Below are 22,945 nucleotides of genomic sequence, written 5' to 3' on the forward strand. Positions count from 1 at the left end.
TTGTTACCTGAGTAGGTCAGTGGCTTCTTTTGCTCTGACCCTGTTGCTCTTGCAGGTGGACTAGCCTTGGGGAGTCTCCCCTCCAGTAGCCCGATGGACTCCTACCCAGGCCTCTGCCAGTCCCCCTTCTTGGATTCTAGGTTGGTATCTGTGCTTAACTGTCTTGGGTGGTCCCTATTGTCCTTTCCCTCCACATGGGTGCCTGCCTTGCCTTCTTTTGACTTTGAGCCACTAAAGAGATGACTCTCTTGTTTGTCCTGCCTTCCTCAAGTGGGGCAGAGCAGGGACTTGGGGTTGTGCAGTTTGTTTGGGTTAGTCTTGAAATCCCTACCCTATGTGACTCTCTGCCCCTGCGCCCCAGGGAGCGCGGGGGCTTCTTTAGCCCAGAACCCGGTGAGCCAGACAGCCCTTGGACAGGCTCAGGGGGTACCACCCCCTCCACCCCCACCACACCTACCACAGAGGGCGAGGGCGACGGGCTGTCCTATAACCAGCGGAGTCTACAGCGTTGGGAAAAAGATGAGGAACTGGGCCAGCTCTCCACTATCTCACCTGTACTCTATGCCAACATTAACTTTCCTAATCTCAAGCAAGATTACCCAGGTATCTGTGGGCAAGGGTGAGGGCAACAGCATGGGCAGGTTGAGGGGTCTCTTCTGACCTGATCTCCGCTCCCCAGACTGGTCTAGCCGATGTAAACAAATCATGAAGCTCTGGAGGAAGGTTCCAGCCGCTGACAAAGCCCCCTACCTGGTAAGACAGCTTGGGCCTGCTTGAGGCCTGAAGTGGCTTTACCTCAGGTCCTTCTCCTATCATCCCATAAGCAGCTGGGTGAGGCGGGACTGACCTCTGGGGAGGCAGTTTGATAGGAGGGATGGGAGCTGGGCTTGAGGCTGAGCACCAAGCCCTATATTGTGTCCTGTGTCCCTCAGCAAAAGGCCAAAGATAACCGGGCTGCTCACCGCATCAACAAGGTGCAAAAGGTGAGTGGGTGGCCTTTCTAGGCTTGGGGGACATGGGTCATACCTTCAGTCAACAGCCTGACTGCTCCACTTGGTCTCTATGTAGCAGGCTGAGAGCCAGATCAGCAAGCAGGCCAAGATGGGCGACATAGCCCGTAAGACTGATCGACCGGCCCTCCATCTCCGAATTCCCTCCCAGCCAGGGGCACTGGGCAGTCCGCCCCCTGCTGCGGCCCCCACCATTTTCCTTGGCAGCCCCACCACCCCTGCTGGCTTGTCTACCTCTGCGGACGGGTTCCTGAAGCCACCATCGGGCACAGTACCCGGCCCTGACTCACCTGGTGAGCTCTTCCTCAAGCTCCCACCCCAGGTGCCCGCCCAAGTGCCTTCGCAGGACCCCTTTGGACTGGCCCCTGCCTATGCCCCGGAGCCCCGCTTCTCTGCGGCACCACCCACTTATCCTCCTTACCCAAGCCCCACTGGAGCTCCTGTCCAACCCCCAATGCTAGGTACCACAACTCGACCTGGGACTGGCCAGCCAGGGGAATTTCATACTACCCCACCAGGTACCCCCAGACACCAGCCTTCCACGCCTGACCCCTTCCTCAAACCTCGCTGCCCCTCATTGGACAACCTGGCTGTGCCTGAGAGCCCAGGGGTAGCGGGAGGCAAGGCTTCCGATCCCCTGCTCTCACCCCCACCTTTTGGGGAGTCCCGAAAGTCCCTAGACGTGAAGAAGGAAGAGCTTGGGGCATCCTCTCCTGGCTATGGTCCCCCGAACCTGGGCTGTGTTGACTCACCTTCAGGTCCCCACCTGGGTGGCCTGGAGTTAAAGGCACCTGATGTCTTCAAAGCTCCCCTAACCCCTCGGGCATCTCAGGTAGAGCCCCAGAGCCCAGGCCTGGGCTTACGGGCCCAGGAGCCACCCCCTGCCCAGGCTTTGGCCCCTTCTCCTCCCAGCCATCCCGATATCTTTCGTTCTGGCCCATACCCTGACCCCTATGCCCAGCCCCCATTGACTCCTCGGCCCCAACCACCACCCCCTGAGAGCTGCTGCGCCCCACCTCCCCGCTCACTGCCCTCTGACCCTTTCTCCAGAGTGCCCGCCAGTCCACAGTCCCAGTCCAGTTCCCAGTCCCCACTGACTCCACGTCCTCTGTCGGCTGAGGCTTTCTGCCCATCCCCTGTTACCCCTCGCTTCCAGTCCCCTGACCCATATTCTCGTCCACCCTCACGCCCTCAGTCCCGTGACCCCTTCGCTCCATTGCATAAGCCACCCCGACCCCAGCCCCCTGAAGTTGCCTTTAAGGCTGGGCCCCTAGCCCACACTCCGCTGGGAGCTGGGGGCTTCCCAGCAGCCCTGCCCTCTGGCCCAGCAGGTGAGCTCCATGCCAAGGTCCCAAGTGGGCAGCCCACTAATTTTGCCCGTTCTCCTGGGACAGGCGCATTTGTGGGCACCCCATCTCCCATGAGGTTCACTTTCCCACAGGGGGTAGGGGACTCTTCCCTAAAACCCCCTGTCCCTCAGCCTGGTCTCCCTTCACCCCATGGGATCAACAGCCATTTTGGGCCTGGCCCCACCTTGGGCAAGCCTCAAAGCACAAACTACGCAGTAGCCACGGGGAACTTTCACCCATCAGGCAGCCCCCTGGGGCCCAACAGTGGGCCCACAGGGGAGGGCTATGGGCTGTCCCCACTACGCCCCGCATCTGTCCTGCCACCTCCTACACCTGATGGATCCCTCCCCTACTTGTCGCATGGAGCCTCACAAAGGGTAGGCATCACCTCTCCAGTGGAAAAGAGAGAAGACCCAGGAGCTACAATGAGTGGTAGCTCTTTGGCAACACCTGAACTCTCAAGTGCCCAGGATGCAGGCATATCTAGCCTCAGCCAGACAGAGCTGGAGAAGCAACGGCAGGTGAGGGGCTCTCCTGCTGCTGGTCCCGCTGTGGGCATGCCCTCCCCCAGCCTATGGTTGGAGTGGATTGGACTGACTTCTGTTTTGCGGACAGCGCCAGCGACTACGGGAGCTGCTGATCCGACAGCAGATCCAGCGGAACACCCTGCGGCAGGAGAAGGAAACGGCTGCAGCAGCTGCAGGTGCAGTAGGGCCTCCCGGCAACTGGGGTGCTGAGCCCAGCAACCCTGCCTTTGAACAGCTGAGTCGAGGCCAGACCCCTTTCACTGGGTCTCAGGTAGGTAGATTGGCAAGGGGTGGTGGGGTCAGCATCCTGAAGGTGGCTACACCTTCATCTGCTTCTGTCATCTAGGATAGGAGCAGCATTGTGGGCTTACCCTCAAGCAAGCTAGGTGGTCCCGTCCTGGGACCAGGAGCCTTTTCCAGTGATGATCGACTCTCCCGGCCACTTCCACCAGCCACACCTTCTTCCATGGATGTGAACAGCAGGTGAGGGGTGAGGTTCCAGGAGGTGTGTGTGTGTGTGTGTGTGTGTGTGTGTGTGTGTGAGAGAGAGAGAGAGAGAGAGAGAGAGAGAGAGGGGGGGGGGGGGCAGGCGACAGATTTTACCATCTCTGTCACTGATCCTTCTATTCTGACCTCACATTCTTTTTCCTCACTAGCCTAACACTCTGTTCTTGCCCTCCATGCTGATTGATTCTCATAGACTATTGTATATTCTTCTAGGCAACTTGTCGGAGGCTCCCAGGCCTTCTATCAGCGAACACCCTATCCTGGATCGCTGCCCTTGCAGCAGCAGCAGCAGCAGCAGCAGCAGTTGTGGCAGCAGCAGCAGCAACAGCAACAGCAGCAGCAGGCGGCGGCAGCAGCAGCAGCAACCTCCATGAGACTCGCCATGTCTACTAGATTCCCGTCAACTCCTGGACCTGAACTTGGCCGCCAAGCACTAGGTTCCCCCTTGGCAGGAATCCCCACCCGCCTTCCAGGCCCTGCCGAGCCAGTTCCTGGTCCAGCTGGTCCTGCTCAGTTCATTGAGTTGCGACATAATGTACAGAAAGGACTTGGACCTGGGGTACCTCCGTTTCCTGGTCAAGGCCCCCCTCAGAGGCCCCGTTTTTACCCAGTAAGCGAGGAACCCCATCGACTGGCTCCTGAAGGTCTTCGGGGCCTGGCTGTTTCAGGCCTTCCCCCACAAAAGCCCTCAGCCCCGCCGGCCCCTGAGTTGAATAACAGCCTCCCTCAGACACCCCATACCAAGGGTCCTGCCCTGTCAGCTGGCTTGGAGCTGGTCAGCCGCCCACCGTCAAGCACTGAACTTGGTCGTCCCCCTATGGCCTTGGAGGCTGGGAAATTGCCTTGTGAGGATCCTGAGCTGGATGATGACTTTGATGCCCACAAGGCCCTAGAGGATGACGAAGAGCTCGCTCACTTGGGTCTGGGTGTGGATGTGGCCAAGGGTGATGATGAGCTGGGTACCCTGGAAAACCTGGAGACGAATGATCCCCACCTGGATGACCTCCTCAATGGAGATGAATTTGACCTGCTAGCATATACTGACCCTGAGCTCGATACTGGGGACAAGAAGGACATCTTTAATGAGCACCTAAGGCTGGTGGAGTCAGCAAATGAGAAGGCTGAGCGAGAAGCCCTGCTGCGGGGGGTGGAGCCAGCATCCGTGGGCCCTGAGGAACGTCCTCCACCTGCCTCCGATAACTCTGAGCCTCGCTTAACATCTGTGCTCTCTGAGGTGAAGCCCAAAGTTGAGGAAGGAGGGCGCCATCCTTCTCCTTGCCAGTTCACCATTAATACCCCTAAGGTGGAGCCAGCTCCTCCTGCCACTCCCCTCAGCCTGGGTCTGAAGCCAGGACAGACTGTGATGGGCAGCCGGGACACTCGAGTAGGAGTAGGTACAGGACCATTCCCCAGCAGTGGGCACACAGCTGAGAAGGGCCCATTTGGGGCCACAGGAGGAACACCAACTCACTTGCTGAACCCTAGTTCACTGAGTGGCCCAGCTGGATCCTCTCTTCTGGAAAAGTTTGAGCTGGAAAGTGGGGCTCTAACCTTACCCAGTGCACATGCAGCACCTGGGGATGAGCTGGACAAAATGGAGAGCTCATTGGTAGCCAGCGAGTTGCCCTTGCTCATTGAGGACCTATTGGAGCATGAGAAGAAGGAGCTGCAGAAGAAGCAGCAGCTTTCAGCACAAACTGTGCTGCCTGCCCAGCAGCAGCAGCAGCAGCAGCAGCAGCACTCCCTCCTGTCCACACCATGCCCTGCCCAGCCACTGCCTTTGCCACATGAGCCTGGGCCGCCACAGCAACTTGCTCTGGGTCTTGGCCGACAGCCGGGCTTGGGCCAGTCGATGATGCCCACCCAGTCACCAGCTCATGCCCTTCAACAGCGCCTGGCCCCATCTGTGGCTATGGTTTCTAACCAAGGGCATATGTTAAGTGGGCAGCAAACAGGGCAGACAGGCCTGGTGCCCCAGCAGAGCTCACAGCCAGCGTTGGCACAGAAGCCCATGAATGCCATGCCAGCGTCCATGTGCATGAAGCCCCAGCAGCTGGCGATGCAGCAGCAGCAGCTGGCGAACAGTTTCTTCCCAGACACAGGTAACTTCACATTGGCGGGAGTGTGATGCTGCTTGTCACTGAGTGGGCACTGACTCTAGTTAAGGGAGGTGGGACACCAAAGGATGTCAGCTTTACCACAAAGCAGAAATTTGAAGCTTTTGAGAGAAGAGATGGATGGGTGGGTGGGTGGATGGATGGATGGATGGATGGATGGATGGATGGATGGATGGAAGGAAGGAACCTGATTAGCAATGGCTTTATGTCTAGTTAAGTGTGGGACTTAAAAGAGAAGTATAAGGATATGTAATCCAGGTGTATGAAAGGTTAAATAAAGCTGTGGAGAGCTGTGAATGGTACGGCGGAGAGCGGCGCTGCTCTTGTTTCAGTGGGTCATAGTGAAGAACTTGGCGAACTGACGGTACTGTTGAATAGTTACGTGTCAGGTGCTATTTTCCACCAAGTGCTTGATTTTGTCATAACAGACTCATGAAATGGACCTCGTTGGTTTTATTATAGATGAGGAAACTGAGGCATTAGTTAGTAACTTTTCTGAGATTACACAAGTAGGAGAACTGGATCTGAACTTAATGGCATTAGAATTTCATGGGAGTGAGATTAATTAGCCTTCTACAGAGCTGAGTTAGTTCTCTGAGCAGGAGAGATAAGGAACAAAGTGAAGGCTGGGCCCAGCGGTGCGAGCCACAACACTCAAGACACAGGCAGGACCTACTCTACGTAGTGACTCCCAGGAAAACCAGAGCCATATAGGAGACCCCTTCTCTAATTGAACAAACAAAAACACCCCAAAACCAAAGTATAGGGCTTTAGGTTTTTTTTTTTTTTTTTTTTTTTTTTTTTTTTTTTTTTTGTGCTTGCTTTATGGTTTTGCTTGTTTGTTGGGGGAGGGGATAAGAGTAGGATGGGAGGTGAGATAGAATCTTGTCCCAGGCTAACCTCAAACTCACTCTGTAACTGTATGAGGATGATGTTAAATTTAGGATTCTCCCGTCTCACCCATCAAGTGCTGGAATTGTAAGCATATGCCACTATACCCGGCTTATTCTAGTTTGGTTTATTTTTTTGAGGCAGGGTCTCATTATATTGCACAGGCTGACCTTAAATATAAAATCTATGGTAGCCTCCGTGTGCTGAAAATTACAGATGTGTCCATACCACTGTTATGTTTGTTTGCTTTTATTTTGTTTTTGTTTTTTCCCCTCAGTCCTAGACTAGCAGGACAGTGGGCTGTTGGGTGATGCGTTTTGTGTCACAAACAACTTCGGGCTAAGGGTTTGGCCACAGCGGCCTCCACCGTGGGTAATTGGCTGTGTTAGTGGTGGGACACTACTTGCAGGAGTACTGTCTGGTCAGAAAGCATGCCTTTATTCGGACACATGGTTCTCTAGCACCAGGAGGTAGGCAGAGGAGCAATCTATCTCTCATCAAGTGAGAGAAACTGAGGCTTAAGCCAGCAGAGTGATGCCAGCTAATGGAACAGATGCGCACTGATGCCGTTTCTCACGGAGTGCACACACAGGGACCGTGTCTCAGGAACACTGATGCCTCGAGTGAACGTGACACGTCATCGTTCTTTATGTAGAGGTCATGCTGTGGAGCCTTGACTCTCAAACCCAGCTTATTTACTCTTTCTTCCTCAGACCTGGACAAATTTGCTGCGGAAGACATCATTGATCCTATTGCAAAGGCCAAGATGGTAGCTTTGAAAGGCATCAAGAAAGTTATGGCTCAGGGCAGCATTGGGGTGGCACCTGGTATGAACAGGTGAGACCTAGGACTGGGGTTGAGCTGACTTTCCTATGATGTCTGTTGTCCTGGTTCCCTTCCAACATGCCCATTGTTTTGTGTGTGACCTGTGCTCTCACTGACACCAGAATTAATTCCCTATGCTTTATACACTGTAGGCAGCAAGTGTCACTGCTGGCTCAGAGGCTCTCTGGGGGATCTGGCAGTGATCTTCAGAACCATGTGGCACCTGGGAGTGGCCAGGTAAGGGGAAAGTAGGAACCTGAATACCGTCTCACCTTTCTTAGGGCCTGTCATGAATAATGACCTTCTAGAAATCTCTCTTCTTACAGGAACGGAATGCTAGTGACCCTTCCCAGCCTCGTCCCAACCCACCCACTTTTGCCCAGGGTGTGATCAGTGAGTATGGGCAAAGAAGGAGGGTGCAAAGCAGTGGTTAGGAATCTGTGGCAGGAGGTCACTGTTTTGTGGATCTTAATAGACAAGTTGTATTCCAGATGAGGCTGAGCAGCGGCAGTATGAAGAATGGCTGTTCCATACCCAGCAGCTCCTGCAGATGCAGCTGAAGGTGCTAGAGGAGCAGATTGGCGTGCACCGCAAGTCTCGGAAGGCTCTGTGTGCCAAACAGCGTACTGCCAAAAAGGCCGGCCGTGAGTTCCCAGAAGCCGACGCCGAGAAGCTCAAGCTGGTCACAGAGCAGCAGAGCAAGATCCAGAAGCAACTGGACCAGGTGGGGAGAGAAAAGTTCAGCTTAGAACCCAGAGACCAGGGAAAAGGGACGGCAGGGTGGGCAGTCTCCAGGCTGACCTCTCCAACCCTCCTATGTTAGGTCCGGAAACAGCAGAAAGAGCACACAAATCTCATGGCAGAATATCGGAACAAGCAGCAACAGCAGCAACAGCAGCAGCAGCAACAACAACAACAACACTCAGCTGTATTGGCTGTCAGCCCTTCTCAAAATCCTCGGGTACTCACCAAACTCCCTGGCCAGCTGCTCCCTGGCCATGGGTTACAGCCACCACAGGCACCTCCGGGTGGGCAAGCTGGAGCTCTCCGTCTGCCTCCAGGGGGTATGGTACTACCTGGACAGTCTGGTGGTCCATTCCTCAATACTACCTTGGCCCAACAGCAGCAACAGCAGCATTCTGGTGTGGCTGGATCCTTGACTGGCCCCTCAGGGAGCTTCTTCCCTGGCAATCTTGCTCTCCGAAGCCTTGGACCTGACTCGAGGCTTTTACAGGAAAGGCAACTACAGCTGCAGCAGCAACGAATGCAGCTGGCCCAGAAACTACAGCAGCAGCAACAGCAGCAGCAACAGCAACAGCAGCAGCAGCAACAACAACAACAACAACAACAACAACAACAACAACACCTCTTAGGGCAGGTGGCAATTCAACAACAACAGGGACCCGGAGTACAGAACCAGGCTCTGGGTCCTAAGCCTCAGGGCCTTCTGCCTCCCAGCAACCACCAGGGCCTCCTGGTCCAACAATTGTCCCCCCAGCAGTCACAGGGGTCCCAGGGCATGCTAGGTCCTGCTCAGGTGGCAGTGCTGCAACAGCAGCAGCACTCTGGAGTTTTGGGTCCTCAGGGCCCTCACAGACAGGTGCTTATGACTCAGTCCAGGGTGCTGAGCTCCCCTCAGCTGGCACAGCAGGGTCACAGCCTTATGGGACACCGGCTGCTCACAGCCCAGCAACAGCAGCAGCAGCAGCAACAGCAGCAACAGCAGCAAGGATCTATGACCGGGCTTTCCCAGCTTCAGCAAGGAATGATGTCACATGGTGGACAGCCCAAAATGAGTGCTCAGGCATTAGGTTCTTTACAGCAGCAGCAACAACAACAGCTACAGCAACAACAGATGCAACAGCAACAAATGCAACAGCTACAGCATCAGCAGCAGCAGCAGCAGCAGTTACAACAACAGCAGCAGCAACAACAGCAGCAGCAACAGTTACAGCAGCAGCAACAACAGCAGCAGCAACAGTTACAACAGCAGCAGCAGCAACAGCAACAGCAACAGTTACAACAGCAGCAGCAGCAACAGCAACAGCTGCACTTGCAGCAGCAGCTGCACCAGCAACAACAGCAACAGTTGCAGCTTCAGCAGCAGCAGCAGATGAGCCTCTTGAACCAGAATCGAACTTTACTATCTCCGCAGCAGCAGCAGCAGCAGCAGCAGCAGCAGCAAGTGACACTTGGCCCTGGCATGCCAGTCAAGCCTCTTCAACACTTTTCTAGCCCTGGAGCCCTAGGCCCAACCCTCCTCCTGACAGGCAAGGAACAAAACATTGCAGAGACAGTGCTTCCTTCAGAGGTCATTGAGGGACCCTCAACACATCAAGGAGGGCCACCAGCAGTGGGGACTACACCTGAGTCAATGTCTGTTGAGCCAGGGGAGGTAAAGCCTTCCATTTCCGGAGACTCACAACTACTTGTCCAATCCCAGGCCCAATCTCAGCCCACCTCAGTGCAGCTGCAGCCACCACTGAGGCTCCCAGGACAACCCCAGCAGCAGGTGAACTTGCTTCACACGTCAGGAAGCCATGGGCAGCAGCTAGGGAGTGGATCCTCCTCTGAAGCCCCATCTGTACCCCACCTGCTGGCCCAACCCTCTGTTTCCTTGGGGGAGCAGCCTGGACCTATGGCCCAGAATCTTCTGGGCTCCCAACAGCCCCTTGGGCTAGAGCGACCCATTCAAAATAACACTGGGTCACAGCCTCCCAAATCTGGACCTGCTCCTCAGTCTGGGCAGGGTCCTCCTGGAGTTGGAGTCATGCCTACAGTGGGTCAGCTTCGAGCACAGCTCCAAGGAGTCCTGGCCAAAAACCCGCAGCTGCGGCACCTTAGCCCACAGCAGCAGCAGCAGCTACAGGCCCTCCTCATGCAGCGGCAGCTGCAGCAGAGTCAGGCAGTACGACAGACTCCACCGTTCCAGGAGCCTGGGACCCAGCCCTCTCCCCTCCAGGGCCTCCTGGGCTGCCAACCTCAACCTGGGGGTTTTTCTGCATCTCAGACAGTACCCCTCCAGGAGCTAGGGGCAGGGTCTCGACCTCAGGGCCCACCCCGGCTCCCTGTCCCACAAGGAGCCTTATCTACAGGACCAGTGCTTGGCCCTGTTCATCCCACACCTCCACCTTCCAGTCCCCAAGAGCCAAAGAGACCTTCACAATTACCTTCCCCCAGTGCCCAGCTAACCCCGACCCATCCAGGGACTCCAAAGCCCCAGGGGCCAGCCTTGGAGCTGCCTCCTGGGAGGGTCTCACCTGCTGCTGCCCAGCTTGCAGATAATTTCTTTGGCAAGGGGCTAGGACCTTGGGACCCCTCAGACAACCTCACAGAAGCCCAGAAGCCAGAGCAGAGCAGCCTGGTACCTGGGCATCTGGAGCAGGTGAATGGACAGGTGGTACATGAGCCATCCCCACTCAGCATCAAGCAGGAGCCTCGGGAAGAGCCGTGTGCCCTGGGTGCACAGACAGTGAAAAGGGAGGCCAACGGGGAGCCACCTGGTGCACCAGGCACCAGCAACCACCTTCTGCTAGCAGGTTCCCGCTCGGAGGCTGGGCATCTGCTCTTGCAGAAGCTTCTAAGAGCAAAGAATGTACAACTTGGTGCTGGGCGGGGGCCTGAGGGGCTTCGAGCTGAGATCAATGGACACATTGACAGCAAGCTGTCAGGGCTGGAGCAGAAACTACAGGGTACTTCCAGCAGCAAAGAGGTGAGTACTTTGGATAGAACAGTGTAGCAGCAGAGGTCAAATGAGCGGGGCTAGGTCCGAATAGGTAAGGGCAGCTGCCTTCACAGCACTTGTCTGGTTTAGGATGCAGCCACAAGAAAGCCCCTGACGGTGAAGCCTAAGCGGGTACAGAAGACAAGTGACAGATTGGCAAGCTCCCGAAAGAAGCTGAGGAAAGAAGATGGGGTCAGGGCCAATGAGGCCTTATTGAAACAGCTAAAACAGGTGATCCCAGGGGCCAGTCCCATGGTCCCCCTCAGGATAGGAGGAGGGGTAGCCTGTGCTCCCAGGTCTGAAGGACAGCTGTGGAGGCCGCAGCTTCCCAGCATTGTCATCTTGACCCTCCTAGGAACTGTCCCAGCTGCCGCTGACGGAGCCTACCATCACCGCCAACTTTAGCCTCTTTGCTCCCTTTGGCAGTGGCTGCCTAGTCAGTGGGCAGAGCCAGCTCAGGGGGGCCTTTGGAAGTGGGGCTCTGCACGCCGGCCCTGACTACTATTCTCAGCTGCTCACCAAGGTCAGAAAAATGGCAATACTTTTTGGGAATAATAAGGTTGTTGGGGTTGGTGGTGGGGATGAGAGACTGGAGGGAATGCAGGTGTAATGTGGGGCCAGGAGGTTTTTCCAGTCTCCCTATGCCATCTTGCACACAACACCCACCCCACCCCCCAGAATAACCTGAGTAACCCGCCGACACCACCCTCGTCGCTGCCCCCCACCCCACCCCCATCGGTGCAGCAGAAGATGGTGAATGGTGTTACTCCCTCTGAAGAGCTGGGGGAGCACCCCAAGGATGCAGCCTCTGCCCAGGACAGTGAAGGAACGCTGAGGGGTAAGTGAGAAGCTGGTCTGTCTTGGGACTTGATGGATGAGTTCAGAGCATGTAGGGTGTCCAGCCACTCGGTATCAGGAAATGGAAGGGTTGCATACTGCCTTAGTGCACTTCCACAGAGAGTGGGCTTCTGGAGACACGTAAAAGCAGCAGGGTGAGTCTGAGTCTTGTGAGAAGAAATAGATCAGTGTTCATGGGTATGGAGCCCCAGTCTGACCTATAGTTGAACTTTAGCACATGAGTGTATTTAGCTGTGATATTTGGATCAAGTAGCTTGATTGACTTGTTTGGGCCATGATGTCTTCCTTGTAGACTGGATACTGTAAAATTCATCTCATAGTTGTTAAAGGATATAAATGTAGCGTGGTATTATGACTCCGTGCCTATGATCCTGGTTGGAACTGAAGAAGAAAGACAACAGGGATTGTGAGTTTGAAGTCAGCTAGCCTGTGCTACCAACCCAAGTGTCTTGAAATGAGTGTGGCACACAAGAGAGGCTCAGTATCGATGGTTCTGCCCCGAACTGTTAGTTGAGTAGATAGTTATCACAGTACCTCATTGAACCTGAGGTGCTGGGGTCAAAACATGTCTCCACACTCACCTTTGGCTGTCCTCCTTCCCTCCCATCCCTCAGATGCTGCAGAAGTGAAGAGCTTAGACCTGCTGGCTGCTCTGCCTACACCTCCTCACAATCAGACTGAGGATGTCAGGTAGGGAACAGGGTGCAGCTCTGGCCAGACCTCCTGGTCTCTAGCTTGGGGCGGGAGAATGTGAGACTGAACCAACGCTGTTTGCATCCGACCTGCAGGATGGAGAGTGACGAGGACAGTGACTCTCCTGACAGCATTGTGCCGGCTTCATCCCCTGAGAGCATCCTTGGGGAAGAGGCCCCGCGTTTCCCTCAGCTGGGCTCTGGCCGGTGGGAGCAAGACAACCGGGCCCTCTCCCCTGTCATCCCCATCATTCCTCGCACCAGCATCCCTGGTATGGCCTGCTTCCTGTGTGGGCCCGGCACAGCGTGGCTGGGTAGTCAGCCGGGGGTTAGAGTGATGGTGGAAAGTGACTGAATCTACACGTTTCTCTCTCTCTCTCCAACCAGTCTTCCCAGATACCAAACCTTATGGGGTCCTTGACCTGGAGGTCCCTGGAAAGCTGCCTGCAACAGCTTGGGAGAAGGGCAAGGGAAGTGAGGTGTCAGTCATGCTCACAGTTTCTGCTGCTGCCGCCAAGGTGTGTCCCAGGGGTACCTTGAGACCAAAGAGAACTTGGGTCAGAGGACAGTCTTCAGAGCTTGTCTGGATAAAAAAAATTACAACTGTCCAAATATTTGTCTTGAGTATCTGCTCTGGGCTAAGGATTGGGCTCAGTGAGGGAAGTGGGGTCTCACGTAGGGCTCATCCCCCACAGATGGAAACAACAGACAGACTGTTGAGTGACAGATGCTAAAAGGCTCACCCTCCAATCACATTGGGTCGAGACTTACTGCAGGGTTTATGGTCCAAGAAAGCTGGAAAACAGTAAAGACAACAGCGTTTTTCTTTACAATCTGTATTACCATCCTTCTGTGAAGCTCTGTGCCTGCCAAGGCTGTGTAGAGAGCTCAGTGGAACAGGGAGCTCTGAGTGCCCTTAATGCAGTGGGTTTGCGTGTTCTTGCTTTGCTGGACCGTCTTTGTCGGGCAGTGCTCACTGCGGACACTGCCGATGGGTTTGTTCACATCCTCTTCTGCCCCAGCAGAACCTGAACGGTGTGATGGTAGCAATGGCTGAGTTGCTAAGTATGAAGATACCCAACTCCTATGAGGTGCTGTTCCCAGATGGCCCTGCCCGGGCAGGCCTTGAGCCTAAGAAGGGGGAAGCCGAGGGGTCTGGTAAGTAGAAAAGTGAGACTACCTTCAGCTCAGAGAGAAGTTCTGGTGGAAGACTGACCCTTTTCCTTTTTCTAGGAGGGAAAGAAAAAGGTTTGAGTGGCAGGGGCCCGGACACTGGACCTGATTGGCTAAAGCAGTTTGATGCAGTGTTGCCTGGCTACACCCTCAAGAGCCAGCTAGACATCTTGAGCCTCTTGAAGCAGGTGGGTTTGGGAGAGAAGGGTCTGTTTTAGGAAGAAGGTGCTCCCAGGGCAGAGAAGGCAGTGGCCTTTTGAGGGAGTGGAGTCTAGTGGAAAGGAGGAGAGAGGGGTTGGTTGCTGAAGAACTGGCACTAACATCCAGGGCGTTCCTGTAGGAGAGTCCTGCCCCAGAGCCATCCACCCAGCACAGCTACACCTACAATGTCTCCAACCTGGATGTGAGGCAGCTCTCTGCCCCACCTCCTGAGGAACCTTCTCCACCTCCGTCCCCTTTGGCACCCTCTCCTGCCAGCCCTCCTGCTGAACCCATGGTTGAACTTCAGGCTGAACCACCTGCTGAGCCACCCATCCCTTCACCTCTACCACTGGCTTCATCCCCTGAATCTGCTCGCCCCAAACCCCGAGCCCGGCCCCCTGAAGAGAGCGAAGACTCCCGACCCCCACGCCTCAAAAAGTGGAAGGGGGTACGTTGGAAGCGGCTGCGGCTCCTGCTGACTATCCAGAAGGGCAGTGGTCATCAAGAGGATGAACGGGAGGTGGCAGAGTTTATGGAGCAGCTTGGTACAGCTTTGAAGCCAAGCAAGGTGCCTCGAGACAACCGCAGATGCTGCTTCTGTCATGAAGAGGGAGATGGTGCCACTGATGGGCCTGCCCGCTTGCTTAACCTCGACTTGGACCTCTGGGTACACCTCAACTGTGCCCTGTGGTCCACGGAAGTGTATGAGACCCAGGGTGGGGCATTGATGAATGTGGAGGTTGCCTTGCACCGAGGATTGCTAACCAAGTGCTCCCTGTGCCAGCGAACTGGTGCCACTAGCAGCTGCAACCGCATGCGTTGCCCCAACGTCTACCATTTTGCCTGTGCCATCCGTGCTAAGTGCATGTTCTTCAAGGACAAGACCATGCTGTGTCCAATGCACAAGATCAAGGGCCCCTGTGAGCAGGAACTGAGCTCATTTGCTGTCTTCCGGAGGGTCTACATTGAACGAGACGAGGTGAAGCAGATTGCCAGCATCATCCAGCGGGGAGAGCGGCTACACATGTTCCGAGTGGGAGGTCTTGTGTTTCATGCCATCGGACAGCTGCTCCCACACCAGATGGCTGACTTCCACAGTGCCACTGCCCTCTATCCTGTGGGCTACGAGGCCACTCGAATCTACTGGAGTCTTCGTACTAACAACCGTCGCTGCTGCTACCGATGTTCCATCAGTGAGAACAATGGGCGGCCTGAGTTTGTGATCAAAGTCATTGAACAGGGTTTAGAGGATCTGGTCTTCACTGATGCGTCCCCCCAAGGTGAGCGCTGCAGTAGGCCTATGCAGGTTATTCCAGGAGTCACTTTACAGAGAAAGCAGCTGCCTGTGCAGCTTTTTCTATAGTGCCCTGCCCCTACCTCAAGCCACACGGTATCTTGAAAACTCCCCAGAATGGGGTTCATCTTTTCTCAGTTACCATTGTGGCTGAAATGTTTTGGTTAGCCAAGCATACTGCATCATGCTTATGATCCCAGTACTTGGGAGATTAAGGTTGGAAGATCCTGAGTTTAAGGTCACCCTCAGCTATCTAGTGAACTGGAAGCCAGCCTGGGCTACCGGAGACCTTTTCCCCCCCAAAAAAAAAAAAAAAAAAAAAAAAAAAGTTTTGTATTTTAGCTTTTTTTAACATGACCTTGGTAGACTAAATGGTGTGTGTGTGTGTGACTGAGCATTCAAAAGTGCATGTCCATGCATGTGTGAGTGTGTGCATGTGTGTGTGTGGGGGGGGTTCTTTGTTCTTTTTTTTTTTTTTTTTTTTTTGAGACTGTGTAGACCATGCTGGCCTCGAACACAGAGATCTTCCTGCCAGGCAAATACCACTAGGGCCTGGCTGCTGCTGCTTCTTTTTTTTAATGTGTATTGGTGTTTTTCCATGCACATGTACCACATGTATAAGTTACAGTCTGTTGTGAGCTGCCATGAGGGTGCTGGGAATTGAACCTGGGTCCTCTGAAAGAGCAGTCGGTGTTCTCAACTGTCAGACCATTTCTCCTAGCCTAAAATTTGTTTTTGTTTTTCTGAGATGGGGTTTTTCTGTGACCAACCTGGCCCCAAACTCAGCAGAGATCCAACTGCCTCTGCCTCCCGAGTGCTGAGATTAAAGGCTGTTTCACAATGTCCAGTTGAATGGTGACAGTTTAAGATCCTATTGTCTATTATATACAGTTTTAAATTTATATATATACACATATATTTAGAGTTTTGTTTTTTTTTTTTTTCCCCGGTACAGGGGATGGAACCCAGTAATCTGAACATGCTAGGCAAACTTACACCATTGAGCTACAGCCCTTCACCCCTTCAAAAAAATTTTTTAAAGATTTATTTATTTATTCATTTAATGTATATGAGTACACTGTCGCTGTCATCAGACACACCAGAAGAGGGCATCAGAGCCCCTTACAGATGGTTGTGAGCCACTATGTGGTTGCTGGGGATTTGAACTCAGGACCTCTGTTGTCGGTGCTCTTAACCACTGAGCCATCTCTCCAGCCTCCCAATTTTTTTTTTTAATTTAAAGTTTTTTGGTTTTGTTTTTCAAGACAGAGTTTCAAGACAGAGTTTTGTGTAACAACCCTGGCTGTCCTGGAATTAGTTTTGTAGACCAGCTGGCCTTGAATTTAGAGATTCACCTGCCTCTGCCTCCCAAGTACTGGGATTAGAGGTGTGTGCCACCAAGCCTGGCTATTCATTTGTTTGTTTGTTTTGGATGTGTATGGGTGTCTCCTGCACATATATGTCTGTATTTTGTACATCCAGTGCCCATGGAGGCCAGAGTAGGTGTGTTGGATTCCCCAGGAGTAGAGTTAAAAGACTGGGAGCTGAACCTGGGTCTTTCGGAAGAGCAGCCATTGTTCTTAACTGCCGAGCCAGTCCTTCTTTATCCTTGCTTCTGTGTTGATGATAAATAAGGTGGAAGGAAGGAAGTGTTAGTGAGCATGTGCTGTGTGTTGCAGTTTAGCTGGAAGAGTAGGTCATGCAGGAGAGGAGCCTGTCATTATCTGTGTAGACGCACAGAGACTGAGTCTCGGGAGACTTAGCTGTTAGCCTTGAGTCCTATACCCTTTCCAGCTCCAAAGCGTGTCTATCCATTCAGTAAGAACTGTGGCTTCTGCTAAGTCTCTGGGCCCTGTGCTCATCCCTTGCTGTCACCGGCTCTGTCCTCTCTCCACAGTGAGGCTTCTCTAGGAAACGGGTGGGGGTCCTGAAGAGCCACAGGGAAGTGATGGACATGTGGTAGGAAACAGCTTAGTACAGGGTTAGGCTGGAGATCAGCAAGCACGTGTCACCCTAAAGGGTGCTGTCTGTCTCCCATCTAGCTGTGTGGAACCGCATCATCGAGCCTGTGGCTGCCATGAGAAAAGAAGCCGACATGCTCCGACTCTTCCCAGAGTACCTGAAAGGCGAAGAGCTCTTTGGGCTGACGGTACATGCTGTGCTTCGCATAGCTGAGTCGGTAAGCAAGCAGCAAGGAGCTGGGGGCGAGGTGAGGATATTGGTCCTGCCTCAGAGGAGTAAGGCAGCGGTCTCTGTGCCCACAGCTACCTGGGGTGGAGAGCTGTCAGAACTATTTATTCCGCTATGGGCGCCACCCCCTGATGGAACTGCCGCTCATGATCAACCCCACCGGCTGTGCCAGATCAGAACCAAAAATCCTCACACACTACAAACGGTGAGCTTGTGCGGCTGGGCCACGGGCTATATGTGTGGATGGGGGCAGGACCATCTGGCCACATTCTGAGGGCTTAAGATGCAGGTCAGAGTTGTTTCCAAGAACCTGGGGAGTCCCTTAGACCTGATTGGAGGTACACAGGTGATCTGGGGTATCTCTCTCCTCCTCCCTAATCAGCTCAGGGTCACTGTGTTGACCAGGGAAGCAGGACAGAGTACTCTTGGGTACCTGGGAATGGCTGCTGGGGAGGTTCTTGGTAGACAGTGGTGAAATATATGGGAGCTGGTCACTTCTTTCTTCTTTGGTTTTGCTTCCAGAGGGGCCGGTGATACTCCCAAACTTCAGATACCCCTTAGTGACTAGGGCACATTCCCTTTCCAAAGCTGAGCTGGTTTAGAAATAAATAACTAGAGGTATTATAGAAAAGTACTACAACCTTCATTTGTATAGCACTTATACTTTTTTTTTCAAAGCGTTTTCACATCCATTATCTCATTTGATCCTCACAACAACCTTATGAGGTAGGTAGGGCAGGTGGTATGATGCCCATTTTATAGCTGAGAAAATTGAGTCCCAGAAAGACTGCGTGACTAGATAAGGTCACACAGCTGGGACTAGGCCCTCTTTAACTTGTGGGTTGCTGGTCTTTCTGTGTACCACAGTAGCCTAACCTTGGTCCTCGGGTAGAGGGAGGCAGAACTCACCGTAGCAGGCTTTCCATGAAGGCCTTTGGTGGCTCGAAGGCTGTCATAGAATGTCGAACACTCTACCCCAGTTAGCCCTAGACCTTGACGCTCTACAACAGTGGTTTTCAAACTAAGTACATTGTTCCCAAAGCCCTAGATACAGTAGCCAGTGGGCAGACTTGCCCTTGTGTATGTAACTACACCTTTCTAAGATTGGACTTAGTCAGAGGAACTGTTTTCACCTGTGGATTGGAGTTACACTCAACATTTTGCTGAAGAAAAGAATCCGCTTAATAAGACAGAAATGCACGGCACCAAGTGTTTGAAAACCACTGCTCTGGGCAAGACCTTCCTAGGGTGGTGGAAGGCTCCCGCCCGCCCGGCAGGCAGCAGTCTTTCCCCTGCACTGAGCCGCCTGCACAGAGCCCAATGCTGTGCTGCAGAGCAGGATGGCCTGAAGAGAGATGACGATTCATCTTTAGGCCGTGAACTCACAGCCACTTAAAAATCAGATCGAGCCACTGTGGTACAGATGGCCCCATTCTCAGGGCTTATACCATATGCAAGAGGGAGTACTCATCTGATTAAACAAACCATCAGCTCAAATTCTGGGCCTTGGGGAAGACCTCCAAGACTGTGGCGCTGAGCATGGTTTGGCAGGAGGTTGGTAGACAGTGTGCAGTGGAGAGCGGGCTCAGTGTAGGGGAATTGGTGCCTCTTCCCTCCATTCCTGCTCCCTGTCCTGGGTAGTCTCTACTACCCAGGGTGTCCAGAAGGGTCCCAGTAGGGAGTTGCTGCCTCTCCAAGCTGAGACCCAGATGCCTCCACTCCGCTCCTACTGCAGTGGGCACTTGCACTTGTAGTACTTACTTGCTGATAGCACATTCCAGGGAGGAGGTGGGCAAGGTATGCCTGGTCTGTCGTGTCATGAACTGTATCACCTCCCAGGCCCCATACCTTGAACAGCACCAGCATGTCTAAGGCGTATCAGAGCACCTTCACAGGCGAGACCAACACCCCGTACAGCAAGCAGTTTGTGCACTCCAAGTCATCTCAATACCGGCGCCTGCGCACCGAGTGGAAGAACAATGTTTATCTGGCTCGTTCACGTATCCAGGGCCTAGGCCTCTATGCAGCCAAGGACCTAGAGAAGCACACAATGGTCATCGAGTACATTGGTACCATTATTCGCAATGAGGTGGCCAATCGGCGGGAGAAAATCTATGAGGAGCAGGTACTACAGCATGGTGGGACGGTGCAGTGGAGAGTCCGCCCTCTGCCTGGGAGCAGTTGGAAAACTGTAGGGAGGGAGAAGACAAGAGACATTTTGTCCTGTCAGATAAACCTGCTGCCTGGTTTGCTTGCTAACACTCCTGCTCCTCCTCAACTGCCTTTCTAGAATCGAGGTATTTACATGTTTCGGATTAACAATGAACATGTGATCGACGCCACGCTGACTGGAGGCCCTGCCAGGTGAGAGGAAGTGTTTAAGTGTCTCTGGCGGCCATGTTGTGGGTATCACCTGTTATCTTTGACACGGACTCTCTCCTGCTATTCAGGTACATTAACCACTCCTGTGCCCCTAACTGTGTAGCAGAGGTTGTAACATTTGACAAGGAGGACAAAATTATTATCATCTCCAGCCGGCGAATCCCCAAAGGAGAGGAGGTAAGAGGAGTCCTGTGTCCCATGGCCCCCTTGCCCGCATTCTCACCAGGCTCGCCTTGACTCTGGCCCTCTTTTCTTTCCAGCTGACCTATGACTATCAGTTTGATTTTGAGGACGATCAGCACAAGATCCCCTGTCACTGTGGAGCCTGGAACTGTAGGAAGTGGATGAACTAAGAAGCTTTGAGGCTAACAGGCAGGGGAGTCCCCACTCCCGCCTCTTCCCTGAAAGGGATGAGGGGGAACAGAGGTAGCAGCCAGAGCCAGGACCCAGGGCTAGGGCTGCCGGCTGACCGGAGCCCCTGGAGCAGGAGGCTGGGGCGGAGGACCCTAGGCCAAGCCTACCCTGGGCACCAGGGACAACCTTCTTCCCTGCCACCGGCCCTTAGGCTGGCATCTGCCCCCGGTTCCAGGAGGGGACAGACAGAAGCAGCCACTGGGCATCTCAGGTTTGAGGGGGATATGGGCCGGGACTACCCAGAAGTGTCAGGGAACAGGGAGGGATGTGCAACCGGGCCTCACAGCCCTGCTGCCTCAACTGACCTCTCTGGCCCAACTCAAGGCTGCAAAGAGACTTGACTAAGCTTGACAATCCCAAAGGCCGGGTCCCACACCTGGCCCTGCCTGCCGGGTCCTGCCCCTACCCTCACCCCCATCCCCTTCCTCTTTCTCTGTCTCTGTCTCCCTCTTTTCCTCTGTGTTTCTGTCTCTCTGGGTTGTGTTTCCTTGTTTTCCACTCTGACAAATGCAACATGACGGGAAAGAGGCACCCAGATGCCCAGGAGGGCAAGCCGGGCAAGGAGACCCCGCACCCACACCTACCTCATTTAAGTGTTGGATTTTTTGCTGTTTTGAAATGTGAGACCCTCTCCGAGCCCCCTACTGCCCCGACTCTCTCCCCCACCTCACTGCCCTCTTCTAGTGGGTGGAAGGGGGGTAGGAGAAGGACAACAACAACAATAACAACAACAAAAATCCATCTTTGTTTTTAATTATGGGCGTGGGATGGCGGCTGAGGCAAATGGTGATGAAGATTGGGGGTGACTGGTCCCTAGTTGCTCTATGACTTCCTTCTCCATCTGGACATGGAGGCAGGAGGGGTGTGCTAAACCTAGGACCAGGATCTCGCTCTCCTGTTTTCCCAGCCTCATCCTGAGCCCGTCTGCCCTCCAACCCCTGGTGGGGTATGGGGGTAGGGTGAGGGCTCTCCCTGGGTGGCGTGCCCACACCCGTCGAGGCAGAGTGTGGTCCAGAGCTCGCACTTGCCCTCAGTCACCAAACTGCTGCTGGTCTGGTGGGAATGGGTGGTGATGTGGGGGTGGGGAGCTTAGTGTCAGCGCGGGGAGGGTGGGGGGTATTTATCTATTTATACATGGGATTGTACATAGTCTTGTGGGGCATGGGGGAGCCGGCCGGAGGTGAGAACCCTCCCCTCTCCCCCTACCCCCGGGGAGAGCAAATGTAAAACTACTAATTTTTGTGCTTTATATATTCTATATAAATATATCTATTTTCTTTTTACAAAACCAGTTTATAAATGGTAGGGGGGTGTGGGGCGGACACATGGAGCTCCCCTTGTGGGGGGGCCCCTCCACTACCCAACCTACCGCCCTTTCCTCTCCCCCCCCTCCCCACCCCCTGGCTGTGACTGCTGTAAGGTGGGGGTATAGAGAGAAGCTGGGTGATTCTTACCTGGGGTTGTATAGTTGGACTATGTTATAACGCACAAAGTAAGCTGGCCCCAGGGGGAGCCAGAGGGTGATGGGTACCCTTATCTTCCTTTCTCCTTCCTGTGAGACCTCAGACCCCTCTCTGGTGGGGAGCTGAGGGATGAGATGGAGCTTATATGCAGTTCTCTCTGAGGGGCTGTGGGCAAAGGGCATTTTGTAATTAATATTTTCAAGAATCAGATTATCTGGATTGTAGAGATGGGCTGGATGGTGGCAAATGGGCAGGCCTGCTGGAGGGGAGAGCGGTTGCTGTTGTGATTTTAGGGTTTTGTTTTAAATTTGGGGGATTGTGGATTGATGGGGGTAGGGAGATTTTTTTTTTCTTTTTTTTTTTTTTTTCTGGCCTCTTTTTTTTTTTTTTTTTTTTTTTTTTTTTTAAGAGCTGCTTCCTCAACTGTTTCAAGATGCAAATGTTTATGCGAATAACAACTCCCCCACACACTCCCACAGAAACCATTGTAACTAGATCAGACAGTGGGAAAACTAGGCTTGTTGTCCCCAAAGCTACAGAGCTGAAAGGTCTAGGTATTGGGTTGGGGGAGATTGTCTCCTGTGAGTGGGGCTCTGGTTGGGGCTTGGGCCCTAGGACTGGGAAAGGAGAAGGGGCAGACTTTGTAAGCATATGCTAGGTATCCGATAGTCCTGTAGAATTTAGTGAAGAAAGAAACCTTATACAGTTTTTAATTTTTATATAAACTATAACTCAGACCCACGCTACAAGGTTGGAATTTTGGTTGTTGTTGTTTTTTTTTTGTTTTTGTTTTTTTAAAGTACCCCGCCTGTATAATTGCATCCGAATCCCACCCCCAACCCTGCCCCCTGTGTTTGTATTTTGGGTTGGTTTACACTTGCACATACTCAATTTTCAGTTTCTCCCTTTTACCTTATACCCTCACCTCCAGGACCCTCCCCCTTTTTAAAAAAATAAATCTCTGACAAGTGTGAATCCCGTGAAGAACTTTATTTTGTGTTGTGTGTATCCTGTACAGCAAGGTTGGTCCTTCGTAACAACGGATGAAATGGTTCCCTTTTTTAAAGCGCGCTCTCTCTTCCTCCACCCCCAGCGCCCCTGTCCTTGGCATGTTTTGTATCAGCGATCATTCTGAAATGTACATAATTTATGTTGCGAGAGGCAAAGGGCAAGTTTTGGATTTTGCTTCTTCAAAGTTTGTTTTTAAACGATAAATAAAAAAAAGAACATTTTAAATACAAGCGCCTCTGTCCCATGACCCTCGCCGTTAGCCAGATCTTAAGGCCCTGGAGAGCTGGGGGAGGAAGGTGATCCAAACCAGGCTCAGC

At 53.3% G+C, this 22,945-nt stretch overlaps 1 protein-coding gene across 6 annotated transcripts in view; it reads left to right on the forward strand.

Moving 5' to 3' along the window:
• The window catches only part of KMT2D (lysine methyltransferase 2D), a 38,947-nt gene extending 16,101 nt beyond the window's left edge, over window positions 1-22,846 (forward strand). For 4 of the 6 annotated variants that reach the window (XM_080939087.1, XM_080939090.1, XM_080939089.1 and 1 more), the window contains exons 28-56: window positions 56-140; window positions 362-603; window positions 680-753; window positions 933-983; window positions 1,069-2,880; window positions 2,975-3,157; window positions 3,233-3,369; window positions 3,607-5,495; window positions 7,115-7,238; window positions 7,379-7,463; window positions 7,553-7,619; window positions 7,718-7,950; window positions 8,050-10,938; window positions 11,041-11,181; window positions 11,306-11,473; window positions 11,629-11,788; window positions 12,423-12,498; window positions 12,597-12,772; window positions 12,888-13,018; window positions 13,526-13,658; window positions 13,734-13,861; window positions 14,014-15,154; window positions 17,211-17,347; window positions 17,433-17,563; window positions 18,037-18,084; window positions 19,198-19,483; window positions 19,649-19,722; window positions 19,809-19,917; window positions 20,001-22,846. In XM_080939087.1, the coding sequence (XP_080795213.1) occupies window positions 56-140; window positions 362-603; window positions 680-753; window positions 933-983; window positions 1,069-2,880; window positions 2,975-3,157; window positions 3,233-3,369; window positions 3,607-5,495; window positions 7,115-7,238; window positions 7,379-7,463; window positions 7,553-7,619; window positions 7,718-7,950; window positions 8,050-10,938; window positions 11,041-11,181; window positions 11,306-11,473; window positions 11,629-11,788; window positions 12,423-12,498; window positions 12,597-12,772; window positions 12,888-13,018; window positions 13,526-13,658; window positions 13,734-13,861; window positions 14,014-15,154; window positions 17,211-17,347; window positions 17,433-17,563; window positions 18,037-18,084; window positions 19,198-19,483; window positions 19,649-19,722; window positions 19,809-19,917; window positions 20,001-20,093 (11,003 nt within the window). In that variant the 3' untranslated portion in view covers window positions 20,094-22,846. The remainder of the gene's footprint in view (window positions 1-55; window positions 141-361; window positions 604-679; window positions 754-932; window positions 984-1,068; window positions 2,881-2,974; window positions 3,158-3,232; window positions 3,370-3,606; window positions 5,496-7,114; window positions 7,239-7,378; window positions 7,464-7,552; window positions 7,620-7,717; window positions 7,951-8,049; window positions 10,939-11,040; window positions 11,182-11,305; window positions 11,474-11,628; window positions 11,789-12,422; window positions 12,499-12,596; window positions 12,773-12,887; window positions 13,019-13,525; window positions 13,659-13,733; window positions 13,862-14,013; window positions 15,155-17,210; window positions 17,348-17,432; window positions 17,564-18,036; window positions 18,085-19,197; window positions 19,484-19,648; window positions 19,723-19,808; window positions 19,918-20,000) is intronic. The other 2 variants (XM_080939092.1, XM_080939091.1) reach the window with 2 other exon arrangements.
• Window positions 22,847-22,945: the final 99 nt, after the last annotated feature.

Source organism: Micromys minutus (genome assembly GCF_963924665.1).
Source record: "Micromys minutus genome assembly, chromosome: 27".
Lineage (NCBI taxonomy): Eukaryota > Metazoa > Chordata > Mammalia > Rodentia > Muridae > Micromys > Micromys minutus.